Here is a 20524-nt window from a genome sequence, read left to right as displayed (position 1 = left end):
AATGCTAAAACTGAAATGCTAAATAATTATAAATGTTTCTTTCCTACTCTAATTTTTTTCTCTCTCTAGTTAAGCAATAAGTGCCATTGAAAAGAAACTAAAGATACTGATACATTGAAAGTAAGACAAAAAAAAAAAAAAACCATATATTTGATGAGTGAAGGAATACAACAATGTAAAGGAAAATGCTTGAAATAAAGAAACGTATTTTATAGAGACTGGAGTAGCAAGCACAAAGACTCAGGGACAATAGCAGGTACACTTACAGGAAGGATGGAAATAATAATGTCATTCTTCATTGTCACAGAGAAGGTTTGAGTCTTGCCTGAGGGACGAAATGTTATTTTTCTTGTTCTAGGTCTGAGCTGATCCATCCATAATATTTTATTTGTTCTCCCCTCCAAGGCATGATGAACCTAGTAGTTTACAACCATGAGGCAGCTCCCAGGGAATAGAGACTGCCACACTCCTATCCTCAAGACACATACAGTATAGTTAAAAATAAAGCCAAGAGAGAAAATCATAGCACACAGTCTAAGACAGTAACCAAGAAAAGAGTATAAACGCATACTTCCTTGAATTGGGTTGCATTTGTGTCTTATTCCAAGAATGACTAACCTATGTTGTTTCTCTTTTTAATTTTCATAAATGTCTTTAATTTTTTCCTTATTTTTTATTGAAAATCTATTTTTCATGCAATATATTGACTACAATCTAGTTTCCCTCTTCCTCAACTCCTCTGAGAGTCTCCCCACTTACACTTCCACAGAATTCACACCCTTTCTTTCTCTCATCCAGAAACAAATAGACATTTAAAAAATAACAATACAATAAGATACAGTAAAAACAAAAACAAACTGGAATATGACAAAACAAAGGGGAACAAAGCACAAGACACACATAATCGCAGACTTACATTCTCACCTCAGAGAACCCATAAAAACACAAAATTGCAAACTGTGATATTTATTCACAAAACACATCAATTAAAAAAATAAAGAACCTTAAAAATAGGGTACAGAGAATTCTCAAAATATTAAACACAATAGCTGAGAAGCGCTTAAAGAAAAGCTCCTCATCCTTAATCATCAGGGAAAACAGTTCAAAACTCTTGCATTGTCTCTAATACTTGAAGCTACCATGCACCGAGATGCTCCCATCTGTGCCTCAGAACAATCAAATGCACCTAAGTCATCATTAAAAAATTCACTTTTTTTACTGACAAAAAAAATAATTCTGAGAAAAGGAAATGGTTTTATTTACCCGTGAACAAATCATATATGTATTGCGCTTTGATAAGACACTTAGATAAGAGAACAGATGCCCAATGCAAAGAATTTACAAAAGAGAATACATGTCTACAGGTAACACAGTGACCTTGTTCACAAATAAATGCTAACGTTCACTGAAAGGACACAGTCATTGTAAGACTAATAACATGCTTTGAAACAAACATCTCGTGAAAAGCCTAACTGACACTGCACATCTATGAGGGAAAAAAAGTTTGATTGATGTATTAAAATCCCCAAGAGAATCATAGACAGAGAAAGGCCAATCTTGCTTTAGTAATCTCGTTTCTGTGCACTGCAAAGCTGTAGGCAACCTTATCTGTGGTTTCCACACACCCTTAAAAGCAGACTGTGGGACATCACACCTGCCCTGTCTCATCCACCACGATTCTTTCCCAGATGTGTAAAGCTCATTTCCATTTCTAAACTTATCTTCCTTCTCCTTCCAGACAGAGGAGTCTCCTTATATCAATGGCAGGTATTATAGTAAAATTATCATTTCCCCTGAGGAGAATGTTACCTTAACTTGCACAGCAGAAAACCAACTGGAGAGAACAGTAAACTCCCTGAATGTCTCTGCGAGTGAGTATTTCCTTTCTGGCCTTAACACTGTAAGAAACTTTGAAGTTATTCTTCATTAGCTTAACATCTTCAGTCCCATCTCCCTGTACTACATCATGGTAAGTTTCATGCATTTGTTTTGCATTTGATATCATCACCATGAGGTTACTTTTTTCTTTTTACCCTGGTTTCCATTCTTCTACTACCCTTGTCTTCATAGTTTAAGTTACTTCATTTATTAGGACTCAGACACTTTTCCCCAAGATAGGAATCCTCCCAAGAGCAAGAGAGAATAAGAAATAGGTTGCTCATATTGAATCACTACTATGGATCCAGAGCCAGATAATTCAATGATTATCTTAAAACACTTTCATGACAGGTATACATTTGATAAATATTTAATTCTACCACTAGTTTGCATTATAATTTATTGTATTTTATCCTCTCCTCGTTTTATACAGAAAGGACAAAAATTTGGCCAGTTAACAAATTTATATTAAAAATGATATGAGAATTAATAAAATCAGATTGCAAAAGTTTTCCTTTTCATATTGGGTTTGAACCATAGTGAAAATAGATGAAATTATTTTAGAGAAAATTAAAGAATCTCTCAATATTGAAATCCCATCTTACATATTTTTTGAGAGAGAAACATTTTGAAAAACATTATTTATTGGGAAATTAGAAACCATTTTCAATTCTGTTACTATTCCTGTTGCTATGTTGCTATGGCAACTTTAAATCAGGACTGACCTAAAGTAAGGTTCACTTTTAGACAGGATGTTAGCTGACCTACTGCCAAATGTTTATTTCTTAATCAGCTGGAATCCTTGCATTAGTATGTTTTGAATATAATAGCTAGGAATTTCTGGAACAAAACAATTTTCAAAAGATAATGGCCCCTAACAGATGGACTGGCATATAAAAGTCTGGTGGATTAACTGGAGAAAAAAACTAAACAAAATTAACTTTAAAATGCAGTCATTGACTTCACACAATGCAATTCAGTGAATATCGACTTGTACTGCTTAGAGAGAACCCATCCTCATTCTTTTTTTTTTTTAACGGAACAAATCTTTTTAAAATTTGCCTGTTGAGTGAAATACTTCAGCTTTCTCAGCATTTAAAGCATGTGTTCTCAAATTTTGTCCTACCTGAGAACTTAAGACAAGGAACGTAGGACTGAATTTTATCTGACTGCATGGGGACTTCTGACGCAGACTGATGGATACTGAGGAATGTTTATGTAATTTAATGATAATACACAAGAGCACTGACTTTTAACTGGACTAAAGCCACACTTGGAAGTCTGGCAAATATCATATAGAACGTCATTTAATCTCTAGAGCACCCCAGTTTAACCGGCACCCTAATTCCTTCCTTGATAACAAATGAAACTGAATTCTCATAAATAGGGGACAGAAAAAAAATTGAGCACAGCCAAGAAACACAGCCTTGTAGACTTATTAGGGACCAATGTGTTGCTCCTAAAAAGAAGGTCTAGGGAAAGATATAAAAAGAAAAATTATCACAACTTTTAGATAAATACGGAGGCTTGTGGATTATAAATTTTCTCTACTACAGTAAAACACTTATTTTTAACTCCTTTCCTTAAAACAAGATTGATTCCTTTGTAGGAAAGTTTTGGCTCTATAAAGTGTGATTTTTCTTTTTCTTTACCCTTAGCTCTGGAATAGCTGTTTTATCTAAGTATTATGACATCATACTATAATGGTAAAGGTGACTTTCATCTATCAACAGATTTTGTTTTTAATTCCATATTAACATTTTTCATTTCAGTAAGTATTCCAGAACACGATGAGGCAGACGAGATAAGTGGTAGGTACTACGCTGCAGACTCTTCTCCCTTGCCTATCAGCTCGAGATTTATGAAGTGTCCTTGTATGAGTGACCCTCTGAGCTTTCCAAAATTTGACTTAAACCTCAATACCAAAGGAGACAAGATAGTCCAAATTCTAAAAATTCTATCCTTCAAAATCACAAGTTTGCATGTACCATCACGGTAGTGAGCCGTAGTCATCATTAATAAGAAGTCATAACGACACCAGCTTCCTTTTAAACATGTTAGCACTGGCTATAATTCCATGGACCTTTCTTCTTTGTTGTAGATGAGAACAGAGAAAAGGTGAATGACCAGGCAAAGCTAATTGTGGGAATTGTAGTTGGTCTCCTCCTCGCTGCCCTCGTTGCTGGTGTCGTCTACTGGCTGTACATGAAGAAATCAAAGTAAGTTGTAGAGAAAAGGATCTTGCTCCTCACAGCCCCTGACTACTCCTGTTGTGGGTGTAATTTCTATAGCAGTACAGATACATCACCAAATGGTTTTGTTTCCTTTCACAGTGACTATGGGATTCATCAAGGATATGGCCAGGGGTGTGCTCATGTCTGTTTTCTTCCTTAGTCAACATTCTGAACAACATTCTAGTGTTGTTGCTTTCTGTTTTTGTTTGTTTTCTGTTTTTTTTTTAAATCAAATACTGCCTAAATGTAAAACATCCTATACTTTTTTTTTGTTCCTATACTCACAAATATTAGTGAGAAGAAGAAGGTACACATTTCGGGGACTGAGTAAATGACTGAGCAGCTCCTGCTCAGGCCAGAAATAAAATTGCTACTGAAGTGAGACTATCTTTCTCTGTTCTAATTAAATTACTTTATTCCATGTAAGAACCTAATTAAGAGGTGGGGGAAAAATCATTACTTTGGCCTTAATGAAAACATTGATTAGACAAAATCCTACAAATGCGTTTAGAATGTTTTAGATAAGGTTAGATTAAAAATGATATGAATCATAAAGTACTGCTTGCTTAATGATGAGACTTAAAGATCTAACAGTGGTTAAACTGCACATCTGCCTAAACTAATGATCATCCATACGTACATTTCAAGATTCAGAGACACACAGTTTCTGTGAGAATGACACATGCCTCAAATCAGGCTGATGACATACAGTGTGAGTTCATAGTGACCACATTGCCCGAGGGGAAATGGAGCCTGGCATTTTGCTCAGGTGTTTTTTTGTTTTGTTTTTTGTTTATCTGTTTGTTTACTTTGTCTTTGGACTTTGAAAGTACCATTGGTGATTTTGGAACACCCTCCTGGTTTCAAACAAGGACTTTAAAATAATATCTTACAAGTGAATAAATGGGTTTTTACAACAGAATATCTGTTACTGGTTCCAATCTGGAACATAATTTTATGTTTTCACTATGTCTGAATTAATCTTTCTAAAAACTCAATAAATATATCTTATTAAAACAGATAAAGTGAGCTCAAACCTATAATTTTAATCTCACCGTATAAACATGTGAGCTCCAGGTCTGGGTGGAGTTTCCTGGCAGGGAGACACAGCTGGAAAATGTGGAAGTCACAAAGCATGATGGCCACACCTTGACCTTTTGTTCACAGCACATCTGTAAAGTGGACACCATTACTGATCATATTTTACCTTTGAAAGAGACTTTCTTGTGGTGACCAGGTATAATGGACAGGATCGTTTGTCCTAAATGAATGGTAACTTGGCTTTACCATATCTCAGAATGCTTTGCTATCCTCTTTCCATAAAAAGCTTTCTGTTGTATTTATAGCAGATACACATGGATATGTCTGTCCCCTCATGGAGGGCATAGTCACTCTTCATAGTACTCCACTTCTTATCAGTGGTTCTCAACCTTCCTAATCCTATAGCCCATAAGAACAGTTTTCTTCATGTTGTGGTGACCCCTGACCATACAATTCTTTTCATGGACACTTGTAACTGTAATTTTGCTACTGTTGTGAATTGTGATGTGAATCTGCTCTGTTATGACCATCTGATATGCAGGTGTTTCTAAAGAAGTCACAGCACACAGGTTGGAAACCACTGCTCTACACTCTTCCTCCCAGACAGCCAGTTAGAACTTTTTCAGAGAATCAAACCCGTGAGAGGGCAGGGGGGTGTAGAGGAGGGAATGAAGGAAAGAGAGGAGAGAAGCAAGGGTGGAGAACAGGATTTTTTTTTTTTACTTCCATCCAATTTTTTTTTCTGCACATTTTTCTTCTTTTATTTTTTTTTTCAATGCAGTTTATTCAGGAACCTTGAACAATCATCTGACCCTGGGGAAAGCCAGCCCACAGCTTAAATAGCCTCTGGGTAGCCAACCCCAGGGTGCCACGTGGGCAATGCAGATAGGTCCACATACATGGAAGCAAGCCAGATCTTCAGCCTTAGCCAAATGTGGAATTGAGAACAGGATTTTTAATAAGGAATTACCTTACACGATCATGGAAGCCACAGTCTCGTGGCCTTTATGCAGGAAGCCGGAGGTGCATAAGAACAAGTGTCCAGTGCACTCCTATGTCCAAAAGGCTGAGGACCAGGAAAGCTGATGGAATAAGCTTCAATCTAGAGTCAATAGGATAGAGAGTATAGAGCACCAGAGTTTCAGTCTGAGCCTAGAGAGTGAAACAAGCTCAAGAGTAAGTGCTGGGTCTAAAGGCTGTCCTCCTTCTCTGCTAATCCTTTGCATTCTCTTGGTACCTTTAATGATGGGAAGAGACTCACACATAAAGGAAAACAATCAGCTTAACCAGGTCTTCGATTCCTATGTTTACCACATTCAGAAATCAGGGACACAGCAGTATACAACTTAATACATATCTGGAGCTATAGGTATGCTACCTGTGGGAAACTTAAAGAGGACTCGTTGTACCAAGTGAGAAGAAATGCAAAATTGCCAAGATGTAACAGCAATACAGTAACCTTATACAAATTCTCCCTATATTCGCAAAAGTTTTTTTGATAAAAAATGCATCCCAATTCCTAATCCATGATGAGAAACACATCTGACAGCCTAGGATTTAGGATGTATTCATTCTATTAAGAATTCCTATTAAAGAATGAAACTAAAATGTCACTGCCTCATAAAAACAGGCTGAAGCATGGACATTGATCTTCTGCATTATGGTTGAATGAATTTCAAGTCCTAAGAGAATGCCCAACATCTTAATCATACTATGTTAATGGCCAGTATCTCATCAGGCATCAAATGTTCTATGAATAAAAGAAATGTGTCTTTGTGTTACATTAATTGTTACCATATGGCAAACAAAAATTCAAATCACAGATAAATAAATGTTGGACACTTTGTTTAATAATGTCATTAGGTTAGGCCTCCAGCATCCCCTTTAAAGTTTCTCATTAAATTAAGGACCAATCTTAACATGTGACTGCTATTTCATTGAAAATCATACCAAATTTGGTACACTTACTATTGTTGGTAATCAATGTAATAAACTGTAGTTCTCGTCTCAAGCATCAAAGGGACCTTTATAAAGAATGTGTGGGATGCTTCAGATTTCTAAATGTTTTCAATCCCTTGCCTGAGCCTCTGGAATAAACTGACATTTGTGCAATATGAGTGAGTGTTTAACCCCTTAAGACACTGCCAGAGGAAGTACAGACTCACCGTTAGAGATTTCAGTTCAGAATCTCTAAGACCAATTTTTTAATTTTTTTTATTAATTACAGTTTATTCACTTTGTTATCCCAGCTGTAGCCCCACCCCCTTCATCCCCTCCCAGTGACATCCCTCCCACATCTTCCCACATGCCCTTCTCCAAGTCCACTGATATGACAGGTCCTCCTCCCCTTCCATCAGACCCTCACTTCTCAGGTCTCATCAGGACTGGCTGCATTGTCTTCCACTGTGGACTGATAAGGCTGCTCCCCCTCAGGGGGGGGAGGTGATCAAAGAGCCAGCCACTGAGTTCATTTCAAAGACCAATTTTTACAATGCAGTTGGCAAAGCAATGGAGTTTTAGCAACCTTGCAGAGGTGTTCTTTGAAATCATTGTGGTAAACATCATTGGAAAGATAAGAGAAAAAAGATTTTTACTCCAACATAGAATTAAAAAGTACATTTGTTTGTATATTTAATGTTTTTTCTCATGTTTTGTTACCTCATTGGTACTACTTTTTTATTAAGATTCCAGACATGACTTTGCCTTCGTGCATTTAGCATCTGCCATGGGGAGAAACATGCCAGAAGTTCAGAATGGCACAGCCTCTCCATTTGTATTAAAAGAACTGGTTTTAGGTTGTTTCTTTTCCTTCTTTTAATTTGGCAAGCATACAGAAGGAAAAAAAAGAAAATGTGACCTTATTCTCTCAAACCATAAATAATAAACTAAAAGGGAAATTGGATACAGAGGAAATGTTGGCATATCTAGTTGATTACAGTGTGGTTGGTCACTCAAGGCAGAGCCAAGGCTTCCCTCTCTCCTACTGTTTTGATCTGAAAGTCCTCAAAGGAAAGAGTGCACATCAAAACAGAGCATTCATATTTTTAAAAGATTACAGTTTGCCTCCTGAGGAAAAGTATAACCATCTGACCCTGGCATGAGTAACCTTGGCTCCATGTGTATTTGGGAGAAATTGAAGTTATTATCTTACAAACTCTATTTCTGCACCTGGAACATGTAAGAAAATATGTACCTGTTAGTATTTGTATGCGAGTAAACTTATAAATGAAGCTCAAAAAAAAGCAAATTATTGTTGCTTTTGTTATCTTCTCCAAGGTAAGGTAAAAATGCCCCTCTCCTTGCTGTGAGGCAGGTGGTTTCCTATATCAGTATAAGGAGTGTTAGCTGACTCACAGCCTTGCTGTGGAATGCAACAGGGATTTTTTGTTTTCACAGTCAGGTTTTTATCTTTATTTTCATCTTTCAATATTCTGCTTACTGTGCTGTCCACACAGTCACTGTTAGCTAAGATAAAAATGCTATTTCCTGATTTTTTTTTAACAGAGGACATAAGCATTCCTTATTTTAGTGAGGAATTTCTCAGAACAGTCCCAAAGTCTAAGGATAGCAAATTGAAAGTTGTAGCAATAAAACCAACTGTTTATTCTTCTCCAAGCCAAGAAACTGCTGCCCACTGTCAGCTGGGATTAAGGCTCTCTCCTCCACCTCTGGCTTTTCATTAATTTTGTCCCATGAGGAGACTCTTTCTGCTGACAGCTGTGACTAGGGAATAGGGGGAAATAGCTATCATCTTGGACATGCCCCTAATCACCCGCACGGGTGTCAATGGTCAGCCTGCTGGAAGTGGCAATTTTCCACTGCCAAAATGCCTGTCCTGAAAGTTCACAGTCCTGGCACCTTTATGTGGTATAAATTAGGCACACTGTAAAATATAAATTACAACATTAAAATCTGAAGTCAGGAAGAGTTAAGGATTCCTCACACTCTTCGAGGGTTTGGGGCTGATTATACACATATGCATGCCTGTTTTTGAAAACCCTGAAATCTGTTAAATAACTTCAATATAAATTAATTTGTTTTACAAATAGAAAATTCTGAGGCTATTTATCTCAATAGCACCTCTCCGCATTACGCTGTACTGGTTCAACTTAATATTCTCAAGAACTCCCTTCATGTTCCCACTACCCACCCCAACTAAATTATTGCTAAAATAAAGCCATCCATAGAGGGCAGCACAGATGGCCTCTCTACCTTCTTTCCTAGAGAACTCAAAGCTAGTTTATAATCCTTAGTGAAACCCCTGGAAAGAACTCTGAGACGTCTTGAGACGTTATTGCAAACAGCTTTAGATGCTTTACAGCACTGCAGTTTCGGATGAGAAGTTGAAATGTATATTCAAACCGCCGGCTTAGTGGCCATGTGGCCTTTGGCAACAGATCTGTGCCTTCAGGATGTCCTGTGCTTCACCCTGAGCTTTCTCGTGAACACTCATGCTAATCCTCACACCAGCCCTGTGTATTGTTCTTTCCAAAGTTACAGAGAAGAGTATTTGCGAGAAAGGGTACAGGTGGTTGTGAGCCACCAAGTAGATACTGGAAATTGATTCTGGGCCCTCTACAGAAACAGGCAGGGCTTCTAACCACTGAGCAATCTCTTCAGTCCACTATTGTACTACTTATATTCCACAAATATAAATAAACTGTGTGTTTTTTTTCAATGTATTAGGTTCAAAATATTTTTAAATTCCTCTGTGCATTCTTTTCTATATTCACCTAGCTAATGAACTATTAAATCCCAGATATTTCTCATTTAACTCTGTTGCTAACACTGTCTCCTTCAGTAAGCAAGTAGTCACTGAATTACATCAGGGTTTATTTTGTTCAAGTCATTCCTAAGGATACTTGCAACAAAAGTGCATTTGTGGTTGGCAAGTTGTGAGCAAAATGAAAAATAGCTGTTTAAATCATCTTAGTCTTCCACATATCATCAAATATATGAAATTGCATGCTGTGTAATGTATGAAATTTCCCGGCATGTCTTTCACATCTCCATTACATATTTCTGCTACTTAGAATATTTCTTATATTGGCATACGTAAAACACTCACAATCTTTTGGTATTATTTTATTTTCTAACATTTTGTTCTTTTGTTGTTGGTTAAGTAGAATCTCACTATGTAGCACAGGCTGGTCTCAGACTCATGCATTTCTGCCTCAGCATTTCTATTACTGAGATCAAACATGTTTACCATGCCCAGTTAATTACTTCTTCAAACAATGCAGAGTGTTCTTTTCAACTTATCTGGCTATCACTCCTCATAGAGCTGAGATGTTTGTGACTTCCCTTTACTCTCAACCTGTGGGTTGTGACACTTCTGGAGGTCGAACAGCTCTTTCACAGGGGTCAACAAAGACCATCTCCATAGCAGATACTTACACTATGGTCCATAACAGTAGCGAAATTACAGTTATGAAGTAGCAATAGAAATAATTTCATGGTTGGCGATCATCATAACATTGAGCACTGTATTAAAGGGTCACAGCTCCAGGAAAGCTGGGAACCATTGCTCTAGTCTTACCTTACTGGGGTCACATCTTCTGACAAGAAGTCACATGAGATCTGTTTTTCATAATCATCAGATTCTCCCACTTTCAGTTCTGTTGGATATATTTTCTTTTTTGTGGTTTTTCAAGTCAAGAACTTTTGGAATTCAAGACAAATAGGAGGTTGAGACAGACAGACAGACAGACAGAGATGGATGGTACTTCTGTAGGGACATCCATGTTTTCCTGCAGGCTTCACATGCACACACACGTGCAATATGCCTGCACAGCCACAAAACTTTTTTCTTAATTTTATAATTTGTATTAAAATCTTGTTATGTATATATATATATATATTTGTTTTAAATTATTTTTTCTATCTTAATGCTTAAGTGCTAATAAGCTCATCTGCTGAATTACAATGATTTTGTAATTTCTTTTCTTCTTTTTTTGGCTCAGGGTGTTTGATGTAGTTTTAGGATTTCCTGGTTTCGGTACATATTTTTCTTTATAATTTTGCAAACATTTTTAATGCCTCTTTCATTATTTGAGTTTGTAGTCACCCAGTTTTCATGTTCCTTTGACGTTTGTCCTACTTCACTTCAGTGATTTTTCACTAGTCGTTGGGCATTTTGGTATTACATTGTTATGCACTGAGTTCTGTTTGGAGTGGGATTCAAACTACTTATAAATCAGTTAATCCCTTTGAATCTTCATGTTAAGTTTTTTTTAGGACAGGCATATCTGATTTAGTAAACAGACAAACACTCAAGGAAATCCTCCTGTGAATTTCCTGTCTTCATCTCTGCAGTTTCACCTCTCTCCAGTAATTCCCTTCACCTCATTCTGACCAAAAACTGAACTATTCCTCTTTAAATAACTGGCCAATAACTGGTCTTTTTCTCTTTGAATTACTGAGATTCTAGCTTTGCGTGGGCCCTCCATTTTGAAGCCCAATCCAGAAAGTGCCGACTGGCACGAAGTCCATGTGATCATAGAGAACAGCTCATTTGCTTTTCTCCTCTTAGACATCACAGACCTTTGTTTGTTCCTTTATCCACCCCCCAAAAAGGTGAAGTATTCATCTTTATATTTTAATATTTTAACAGACTAATGACCAGAAAGTTAGCCTCGTACATATTATTTCTGTCTCCTCACACATACTAAATGTTCATTTGAGTGTCAATTCAATTATCGAGAAAGGAATATTGAATTCTACATTTTACCTATTCGCTCCTATAGTTCTGTCAATTTTTGCTCTATATTTGCATTAGGTCCATATACTTTTAGTTGGTCTGACTTCTTGATGTTTCAACATTTTATTATTGCACATAAAATATAGCCTATTGATATGCCTTATTATGAGTTTCATATTGTCTGATATAAACATAGCTATACTAACCACACTGTATTTTTAGAAGTATGCTATTTCCCTATTTTTTATATTCAATTATTTGACTCTATATTTAAAAAGCATCTCTTCTATAGAGTAATGTGAAATGATGTAATTATATTATAATCTCCAAATAGAAACAAAATAATTTTGTGAAAGATGCCGCTACAATAGGATGTGTTTTCTCCATTACTGATTTCTTTGATGTATTAAAAGCTAGAGTTATTAAAGTGCATGATTAGTAACCAGTAGGATATTCAAGGTACCTGTCTCTCTGCATTATCCCTGTGCCTCCTGAGCTGGTGGACTATGATAGTATTCTAGCTGTCATTTCAGTGTAGGAGTTTTCACTTTCCCTACATGTAATAAATAAGGACTGTATATGACAGTACTATCAGAAGAATGAGAAGGAAACAGATTGAAGTATAATGTGACAATTGACCGATAAATGGCTTGTGTGCTCCAGCCATATTCCATACATTATATTATGTGTTTTACAATATAAGAAAAACATGACCTTTATTCGCAACGGATCTTTTGTTGTTTATCCATATTTGATACTTTGCAGATGAATGGAGAGCTCAGCTGGGGTGCTAAAGGGAAACTTGCCTTTCTCTACATTTTAGGACAAAAGGGAGGGATATGTGCAGGGTCTCAGGATGCCTGAGTGAGCTGTCCCTAAAGAAAGGGACAGACTTTTGAATGACCTCATTAAAATTGCACCTACCCCTCACACTACCAGAATCCCTGGTAGAACCATGGTGATTATCTTCTCATCATCTCTATTTAACAACAAAAAGGCAGGATCTTACCTCATTTGAACTGCATTGTGGGGAACCAGTACAGTTGTGGTTTTCTTTTTAACAGTATCAGCTTAAAAAAAACTGGACAGGCACAGAGTAAATATGGACAATAAATAATCAAGAAAAAAATAGAGGGGGGAAACACAATAGCTAGGTAATGGGAATATTACAGTTGATAAGCAAGAGGGGTAAAATATCAATGAATTTTTTAAATATCCAACAATCAAAAAAAGAAGAGAGGCAAGTAAGAGCATAAGAAATAGACCCCACAGGAACATTTTAAATTATGTGTCTTAAGTCTTAGAAGCACTAAATTGCAAACAGCCCCTACTGGTCAAAGTCCAACCCATGACTACTTCACCACAAACTGTGAATGCTATAGAGTTAAAACTGAGTTTCAATAAAAGGCAAATACCAATAAATAGATATGTCATGATTCTATTAATCTATAAATTACATGAACAGCTAAAATAATCCTGTGTAAATGAGTTTGGGTTACTTTAGGAAGGCAGTAGTGACTATGAGGGAATTTAATGGTCTGCCACTGTCTTATTTCCTTTTTTCTTTTTACATTTTTATAATTTATTCACTGTATATCACAATTGTAACTCCCTTGCTCCCTCTTCCCCCCATTATTGCCTTCCCCTAGTCTGCAGAAAGGGGGAACCGTCTTCCCCTAGCATCTGACCCCAACCTATCAAGTCTCATCAGGACTGCCTGGATCTTCTTCCTCTGTGGCCTGGTAAGGCCATAACACCAGGTGGATGTGATCCAAGACCAGGCAACAGAGTCTGTGTCAGAGATAATCTCTGCTCCCCTTACTAGGGCACATGGAGTCTCCACATGGAGACTGGCCGCCCATGGGCTACATCTGAGCAGGGGGTCTATCTCCTTTCCATGCAAGGTACATCAGTCTCTGCAGTCCCTCCTGGGCCCAGATCTGTTGGCTTTGTTGGATTCCTTGTGAAGCTTCTGTCCCCTCCGTGTCCTTCTAGCCCCGAACTCTTCCATCAGACTCCCTGAGCTCTGCCCAAAGTTCGTCTGGGAGTCTTACCATCTGCTCTGTTCCTCTGCTGGGCAGAGTCTCTCAGAGGACATCTACGGTAGGGTCCCATCCTGTTTCCTCTCTTCAACCACTTCCGGTGTCTAGTCTATTTAGCCTTCTGGATGAGAATTAAGCACTCCTTCATTGCTGGTGAGAGTGAGAACTTGTACATCTGCTTTGGAGATCAATCTGGCACTGGGAAATTAGGAAATTGGGAAAAGTGCTACCTCAAGATCCAGCTATATCATTCCTGGGCATATACCCAAAAGGTGCTCTACCATAGAGCAAGAACATTTGTTTTATTTCTTGAGTTCTTGAGTTTCATACTATTTAAATTTATGTAGGTAGTTTTTTTTTTTTTTTTCAAAATTCACTGACTTTTTCTTACATTAGGTGCATTAGCTTGGATGGGCATTATTTTTCTAAGGATTCACAGATTTACTGAAAGTCTGAGAAATCATCAAAACCCACCCACCTCCCCAACTTTAGATCTATAATTTGCTTTAGTCAGATTAAGGGGCGGCATGAAAAAAAATCTGAGATAAACAAAAAAGATGAAAAAAAATCCTTATTTTGGCCCCAGAGTTTCAGTGGCTTCCATCCAACATTTTCTAGGCCAGTTGCTGTGGACCTGATGAGATTTGTGGCAATGCATTTCTACTGAGAAATCATGAAGCTTCATCAAAATATATTTTTCTAAATACCAAAGATGAAAAAGCAGACTGAGAAATTATAACAATTAATTCCGTGGTAGCACAGGGAAATTAATCCAACTTACACTAGAGCCCAACAAAAATTTCACAACTGGTTTCAAGATTATTTTTGTCTCATCAACTGTTTAACACTCTCCTACTTAAAGACTCCTTTAATTTTCCTGTGCAATGTGTTGTTATCAGCCAGTCTTCACAGAAGTGTGATTGCCCACCTTAACCCTTACATTTCAGAAGTATTCTCCTTTTTTAATTAAATTTTATTTTTTTATTATTAGTTACATTTTATTAACTCTTTATCCCAGCTGTATCCCGCTCCCTTATTCCCTCCTTTTCAAACCAGAAAAGTTTTTTTGTTTGTTTGTTTTGTTTTGTTTTGTTTTAATTTGAGTAACAATGTGATATTTATCCCTTTCTCTTGTAGAACTGCATCAAAACATGTAAACAAGGACCTTGGTAACATGGAGGAGAACAAAAAGCTGGAAGAAAATAATCACAAAACAGAAGCCTAAGAGAGGAGCGGTTCCAGGTGTCCAGGTGAGTGGGAGGGGAGGGCTGTTTGTAGGAAGTGAGCTGTGTGTGTGAAACACAAACTTAACTTCCGGATCCTTCTTCATTATAGCGCCCCAAACAGAAAGAGGGTTTTCTAGAGGAAATTTACATAACTCATTGCTCTCAGAATAATGGGTTCTCCCAGTCTCCTCAACCTCCTCAACATAATTATTATCCTCTGAATAATAAAATCCACTTTTGAGATTCTTAGCATCTCATTTGCATTTTGTTTCTTAATGCCAAAAATTTTTGCTGCATACAAAGAAGCTTTATTTTCTAAGTTGGTATTTGGGTTCAGTAAGCCCAAACTCTAAATTTATTTTTAAAACCCATTAGAATAAATTTTAACATATAAATATTTTAATCTGAGGATATGGCATAATCGTGAGTGTATTTATACCGCTGTCTCCCAAGTCATTTAAATAAAAAGGCTGACAAGCTAATATGTATATTACACAGAGAGTAAGTGAGTATGTATGCATGCAAGTACCTTCATGAGCAAATATGTGTGTATGATGTATGTGCCAGGGCTACGTATGTTACATATATTCACATTTATTAATGTATCTACATGATTTTTAAGGCACTCACACAAAGGTCTATGACTCAATGGTTTTACCGCATACAACTTGACCATCCTCTGTGCTCCCCCTCCAGACCCACAAAGCCCTCATTTGGATTCAGTTTGCCTTTTATGTAAATTTTCACGGAGCTGGTTTTATAGGCTGCAAACCTTGTTCCAGGAGGGGTTGTTAACTACATATGTAATGCAATGTTTTAGTTCATTAGTCTGTATGTCCTGGAGACAATTGCTACCCTAACAACATGTAAACAGCCCAACTTCTGTGAACTTTAGATGCACTATAAGTTAACCGGAAGCTAATTACCCGGGAGAGAAGTGCAGGGTAAATCTTGAGAGTTAGGAGCACCATAGGGTGTGATGACACCAGCAGGCTCTCAGAAGTGACAGTTGGACCCTCGAGTGTTTGAGGAGTCAGACCTGGATTCGTTCTTCACTTCTGCTCTCTGGGACCCAAATACCTATTCACAATTTCTCACTTTCTTCTCCCTTCATACACTCTGTTCTCTCTTCCTCAATTCCATGTAAACAATCTGTTGAATCTCAACTGTTTCCCTCAGAATTGGGTTAAGTTTCATCGCACTGAAAAACTGAAGACAAGTCCCTCAGATTAGACTGTGGTTCTCAGGGATGTGTGTATATTAAATTTGAAGAGAAACGTGATGAAATATTGTCCAGAAACACCTTTATTCTCTTCTTATCTTTAAATAAATTAGCCATGTCTCACAGAAGGAGGAAGAGAGAGGGGCTGGAGAGAAGAAGGAAGAAGTGAAGAAATCATCAATTTCTAAACCATATCATAAAATGAATAAGGCTTTCTATACTGGTGGGCTTGGGACATAAGGGTTTTATAAACCATGCCTTATATGATGTAATGATTGTCTCTTTTAGAGAAAAGGATCTGTCTGTTATGAAAAGTGATTGTTCTGGTAACTTATCTGCATTGTTTTTTCAACATTTCAGAGAGAGAGAACCATATAGACAAATTGAAGCATGAACGTGGATTGTATTTAAGACATATACAAAGACAATGACAGCAATTCATCGTTCAAGTATTAAGCGGTTCATTCTACCAAGCTGTCACAGGATCTTAGAGTATTATCTCAAGTAAAACAAATGAAATAAAGTTATAAAGTAACAACAAGATTTGGCAGCCATGATAATAGGTCATTTGTTGTATTTGGTTTGACTTTTCTTCTGTAAATGTCTGCACTAAGGGTTTCCTTTCAGTTTGCCTTTTATGTAAATTTTTTACGTAGCTATTTTTATACACTGTAAGCTTTGTTCTGGGAGTGGCTGTTAATTCGATGTCTAATGTAATGTTTCATTTCAGTTGTTTATATGGATAGTCTGAGCAAGTACAGTTCAGATTCTGATTGCTATCAATAATGCCCCAAACTTTCTTATGAGGATGCGAAACCCAAAGGTGGCAGTTGTGAGATTAGAAACACATATCTTGCCCAATCAGAAGCTGCTTTTTTATCTTGAGAGTTAGGAGCACCATAGGGTGTGATGAGACCAGCAGGCTCTCAGAGGCAAGATTCAGACACATACAGCAACCCCACGCAAGAATGGTACTAACTGACAATCTGAAAAAGACATACACGGACTTTGAATCACATGTACTTAACAGTACATGCTGGTAAACTACATTCTGTCAAAAGAAAAGAAAATTTAGGGAAAAAATGAGAATAAAAAAATGAATTGTCAGAGAAAGTTGGAAAAATCACACCTAGCGTTCCCATTTCCACAGATCACAATGTAAATCACTGTAATTAAAATTGGTGTTAAATCCTTTGGGTTATCCACTGCCTTAAAATGACACTTATTTCCTTTAAAAAATAAAATAAAACAAGAGATATCAGTCAGAATTGCAGATTTTTAACAGTGGTCATTATTAAAGCTGTGTTATTTTCCACGGAATATAGAATATATATTTTTTTCGTGTGTGTTTTTGTTAACTACGCTACAGATATTGAATGCACCTTGAGATAATTTAGTGTTTTTAACTGGTACATAATTTATCAAGCAGTACATGAAAGTGTAATAATAAAATGTCTGTATCTTTAGTTACACTCAGATTTGTAACTTTATAAACATGTTTTCTGCCTGAGGTACTTTTTAAGGAGGTAGTATACATGGGAACTTTTTGAAGTAGACTGGATAAGGGTCAGTAGCAATTTGCAGCTAGACTTTAAACTTTGCTCTTTCAAGTAGAAGCTTGGTTTCTGGGATCACACTGAACCATTTTGTCCCAGATTTACATGTATAACTTTAACCGAGAAAAGAAAAAAAAAAGACCGTTAATTCCCAGGCATAAAACTATGTTCTTTGAGAGGGAAAAGGAAATGTGATTGTTTCCTTTTAGACTCAAACAATAAAACTGTTTTGAAGGCAATGAGAAACTAATCAAAGATTAATCACTGATGGAGGTTGGGGATAATATTTTGCCACTTCCACATACTGAGAGACGTGTCGTTGTACGCTTGTAACCATTTGATCTGAGCAATAGTGTCTCAGTTTAATAAAAGTTTCCTATAGTACATTGGTAATACCTAAAATATTCTACTAGGCTCCATGCTGTACAAAATATGGGGGAAAAAAGAAAACGTTATTTTGCCTCTAAACTTTGATTTATTGAAGTTTTATTTGGCAAGAAGAAAAATTGAATCTTGATCAATATTTAAACCAAAGGGAAAAGGGAAAATCGAAACAAAACCAAAGTTCTTTGTTTTGCATGGCTAAGCCATTCAGTTTATCTCTGTAAATAATATGATTTCTTTTTGTTTTCCTTTTCCTTTCTCTTTAGAATTTTGTTAAAGAAATTCTAAAACTTTTAAATACCTGCTTTCCTCAATAAGCCATGAACACTACAGTGAGATTAGTTCCATAGGAATATTTTTTTTGTTTGTTTTTGTTTTTGTTTTGGTGTGGGAGATCAAAGGTTTAAAGTCTTACTCCTAAGATTTCTTTGCAGAAAGAAGTAACAGGGCAACAGAAGGAGAGGGTTTACTCCTAGTCTGGCACAGTGGTCACTTGCAATGGTAACTGAGTCCGCAAACAGCTGTTGGAACCTAGGCAGCAGCCCACGCGGCCCGGATCTCTCAATCAGGAGCAGATGTTTACAAGAGAAGAGAGGACAGGATTGCTACTACGTCAGTGTCTGCTTAAGGAGGAGGCTCACTCGCTGAGAGCAACTCCAGGAACTGTCGCACTGAGAGGAGGCTAATTCCGAGTTTCCACCTCTGGAGTCTCCTCTCCAGCTGCGCTCGCCGGCAACAAGATACAGGTTTTTAACCAGTTCACGGTTCGCCCCCTATATGTAATTATAGGAATTGTATGTGGAAATGGATTAACATACCCCTCTATGCCTACAAGAAAATAAAAATGAAATATGTCTTCACATATCCCTCATAGCTGTCTGCCTCTTGTCTGCAATAGGATGTTCATGTACAAAAAAAAAAAAAAAAAAAAAAGTGGTTTTCTTTAATAAAAGGTGAAAACGTCGATGTGATTGTCCATCCCTCTGAAAGTGGATTATAAAAATAATAAATATAAACTAGAATATGAAAAACAATAGAACATCTTCCTGTACATCTTCCCGTTAGAGCGCTACCTTGAGTGTTTCACAGTGAGTTTCTCACTGTGTGTGTTCTCACTGATCGGGCTACAGTGCTTGAGGCTGCCCCACTCACTACCGTTAGCTTTTAATTAAGAGGACACTTCAGATGACTTATAGTTTCAGAGTCCATTATCATCACGGTGGAAAACATGGGAGCGTGCAGGCACACATGGTGCTGAAGGAGTTCTATCTCGTGGTCCAGGAGACTGTGTGTGTCACACTAGCTTGAGCCTGTGTGAGACCCCCCCAGAGCCTGCCTCCCCCGTGGTATACAAAGCCACACCTACTCCAACAAAGCCACACCTACTCCTAGGCCACACCTTCTCCTACAAGGCTGCTCCTCCTAACAGTGTCTTTCACTAGCATTCAAACACATGAGTCTAGGAAGGCCATACCTACTCAAGCCACCACAACTTTTATCTTTCTTTACCTCACTTTAGATCACCGTTTGGAATTTTCGAGGCATGATCTTTCACAGAAACGAGCTGTCTTTCAAATAGAATAGGCCAGCTACATACATCAGAAGTGAAAAATTAATGTTTTGGGAATAATTAGCCGTCTCACTGTGGTGGCTCAAGCTTGTAATCATCATTTGGGAGGCTAAGGTAGGTGCGTCAGGAATTCCAGACTAGTTGGAGGTACGTAGTGAGTTCCAAGCCAGCCTGCACTACAGAGTAAAACTCTATCTCAAAAAGTTAAGGAAAAAAAAATATCTCTTTTCAGGATATTCGTTCAACCTCTACTCACCAACCACTTTCAATAACATTTCACATCCTCTCTTTCCAGCTGGTACCTCAGGCTTGAGTTCTGTGACTCCCAGGAGCACATTTCTGCGAAATTGATGCCTGATAACTTCACCCAGGCTGCTATAGATCTCCGAGCTTCTTGGAACATACTCCTTTCAAGTTAATGAAGTGGGAAGATAGTAATTGACACATCAGTTGATGAAACCAAAAAATTCTTTTAAGATGTTATATAATAGTCAGTATCCTGTAATTATTCATCTGTGCATAAGTAAAATGCACTTGAATGTTTTTCTTTTTGATATAATAGTTCTACTTTCTCTTGCCTCCCTCTATATTATCCCACCTATCCTTCCCCACTCTTTTTCAAACTCATGACCTCTTTTATCACTAATTGTTATTGTATGCATATATGAATA

The 20524-nt window shown here is 37.3% G+C and overlaps 1 protein-coding gene across 3 annotated transcripts in view; it reads left to right on the top strand.

Moving 5' to 3' along the window:
• Alcam (activated leukocyte cell adhesion molecule) overlaps positions 1 to 19147 on the top strand; it is a 197972-nt gene extending 178825 nt beyond the window's left edge. The window contains exons 12-16 of one of the 3 annotated variants that reach the window (XM_060370541.1): positions 1743 to 1871; positions 3651 to 3689; positions 3980 to 4097; positions 15033 to 15145; positions 16704 to 19147. In XM_060370541.1, coding sequence (XP_060226524.1) covers positions 1743 to 1871; positions 3651 to 3689; positions 3980 to 4097; positions 15033 to 15120 — 374 coding nt within the window. In that variant the 3' untranslated portion in view covers positions 15121 to 15145; positions 16704 to 19147. Of the gene's footprint in view, positions 1 to 1738; positions 1872 to 3650; positions 3690 to 3979; positions 4098 to 15032; positions 15146 to 16703 lie in introns of all 3 variants that reach the window. The other 2 variants (XM_021656061.2, XM_021656062.2) reach the window with 2 other exon arrangements.
• The last annotated feature ends 1377 nt before the right edge of the window (positions 19148 to 20524 follow it).

Source organism: Meriones unguiculatus, chromosome 17 (genome assembly GCF_030254825.1).
Source record: "Meriones unguiculatus strain TT.TT164.6M chromosome 17, Bangor_MerUng_6.1, whole genome shotgun sequence".
Taxonomy (NCBI): domain Eukaryota; kingdom Metazoa; phylum Chordata; class Mammalia; order Rodentia; family Muridae; genus Meriones; species Meriones unguiculatus.
This window is presented reverse-complemented; position numbering and strand designations above follow the sequence as displayed.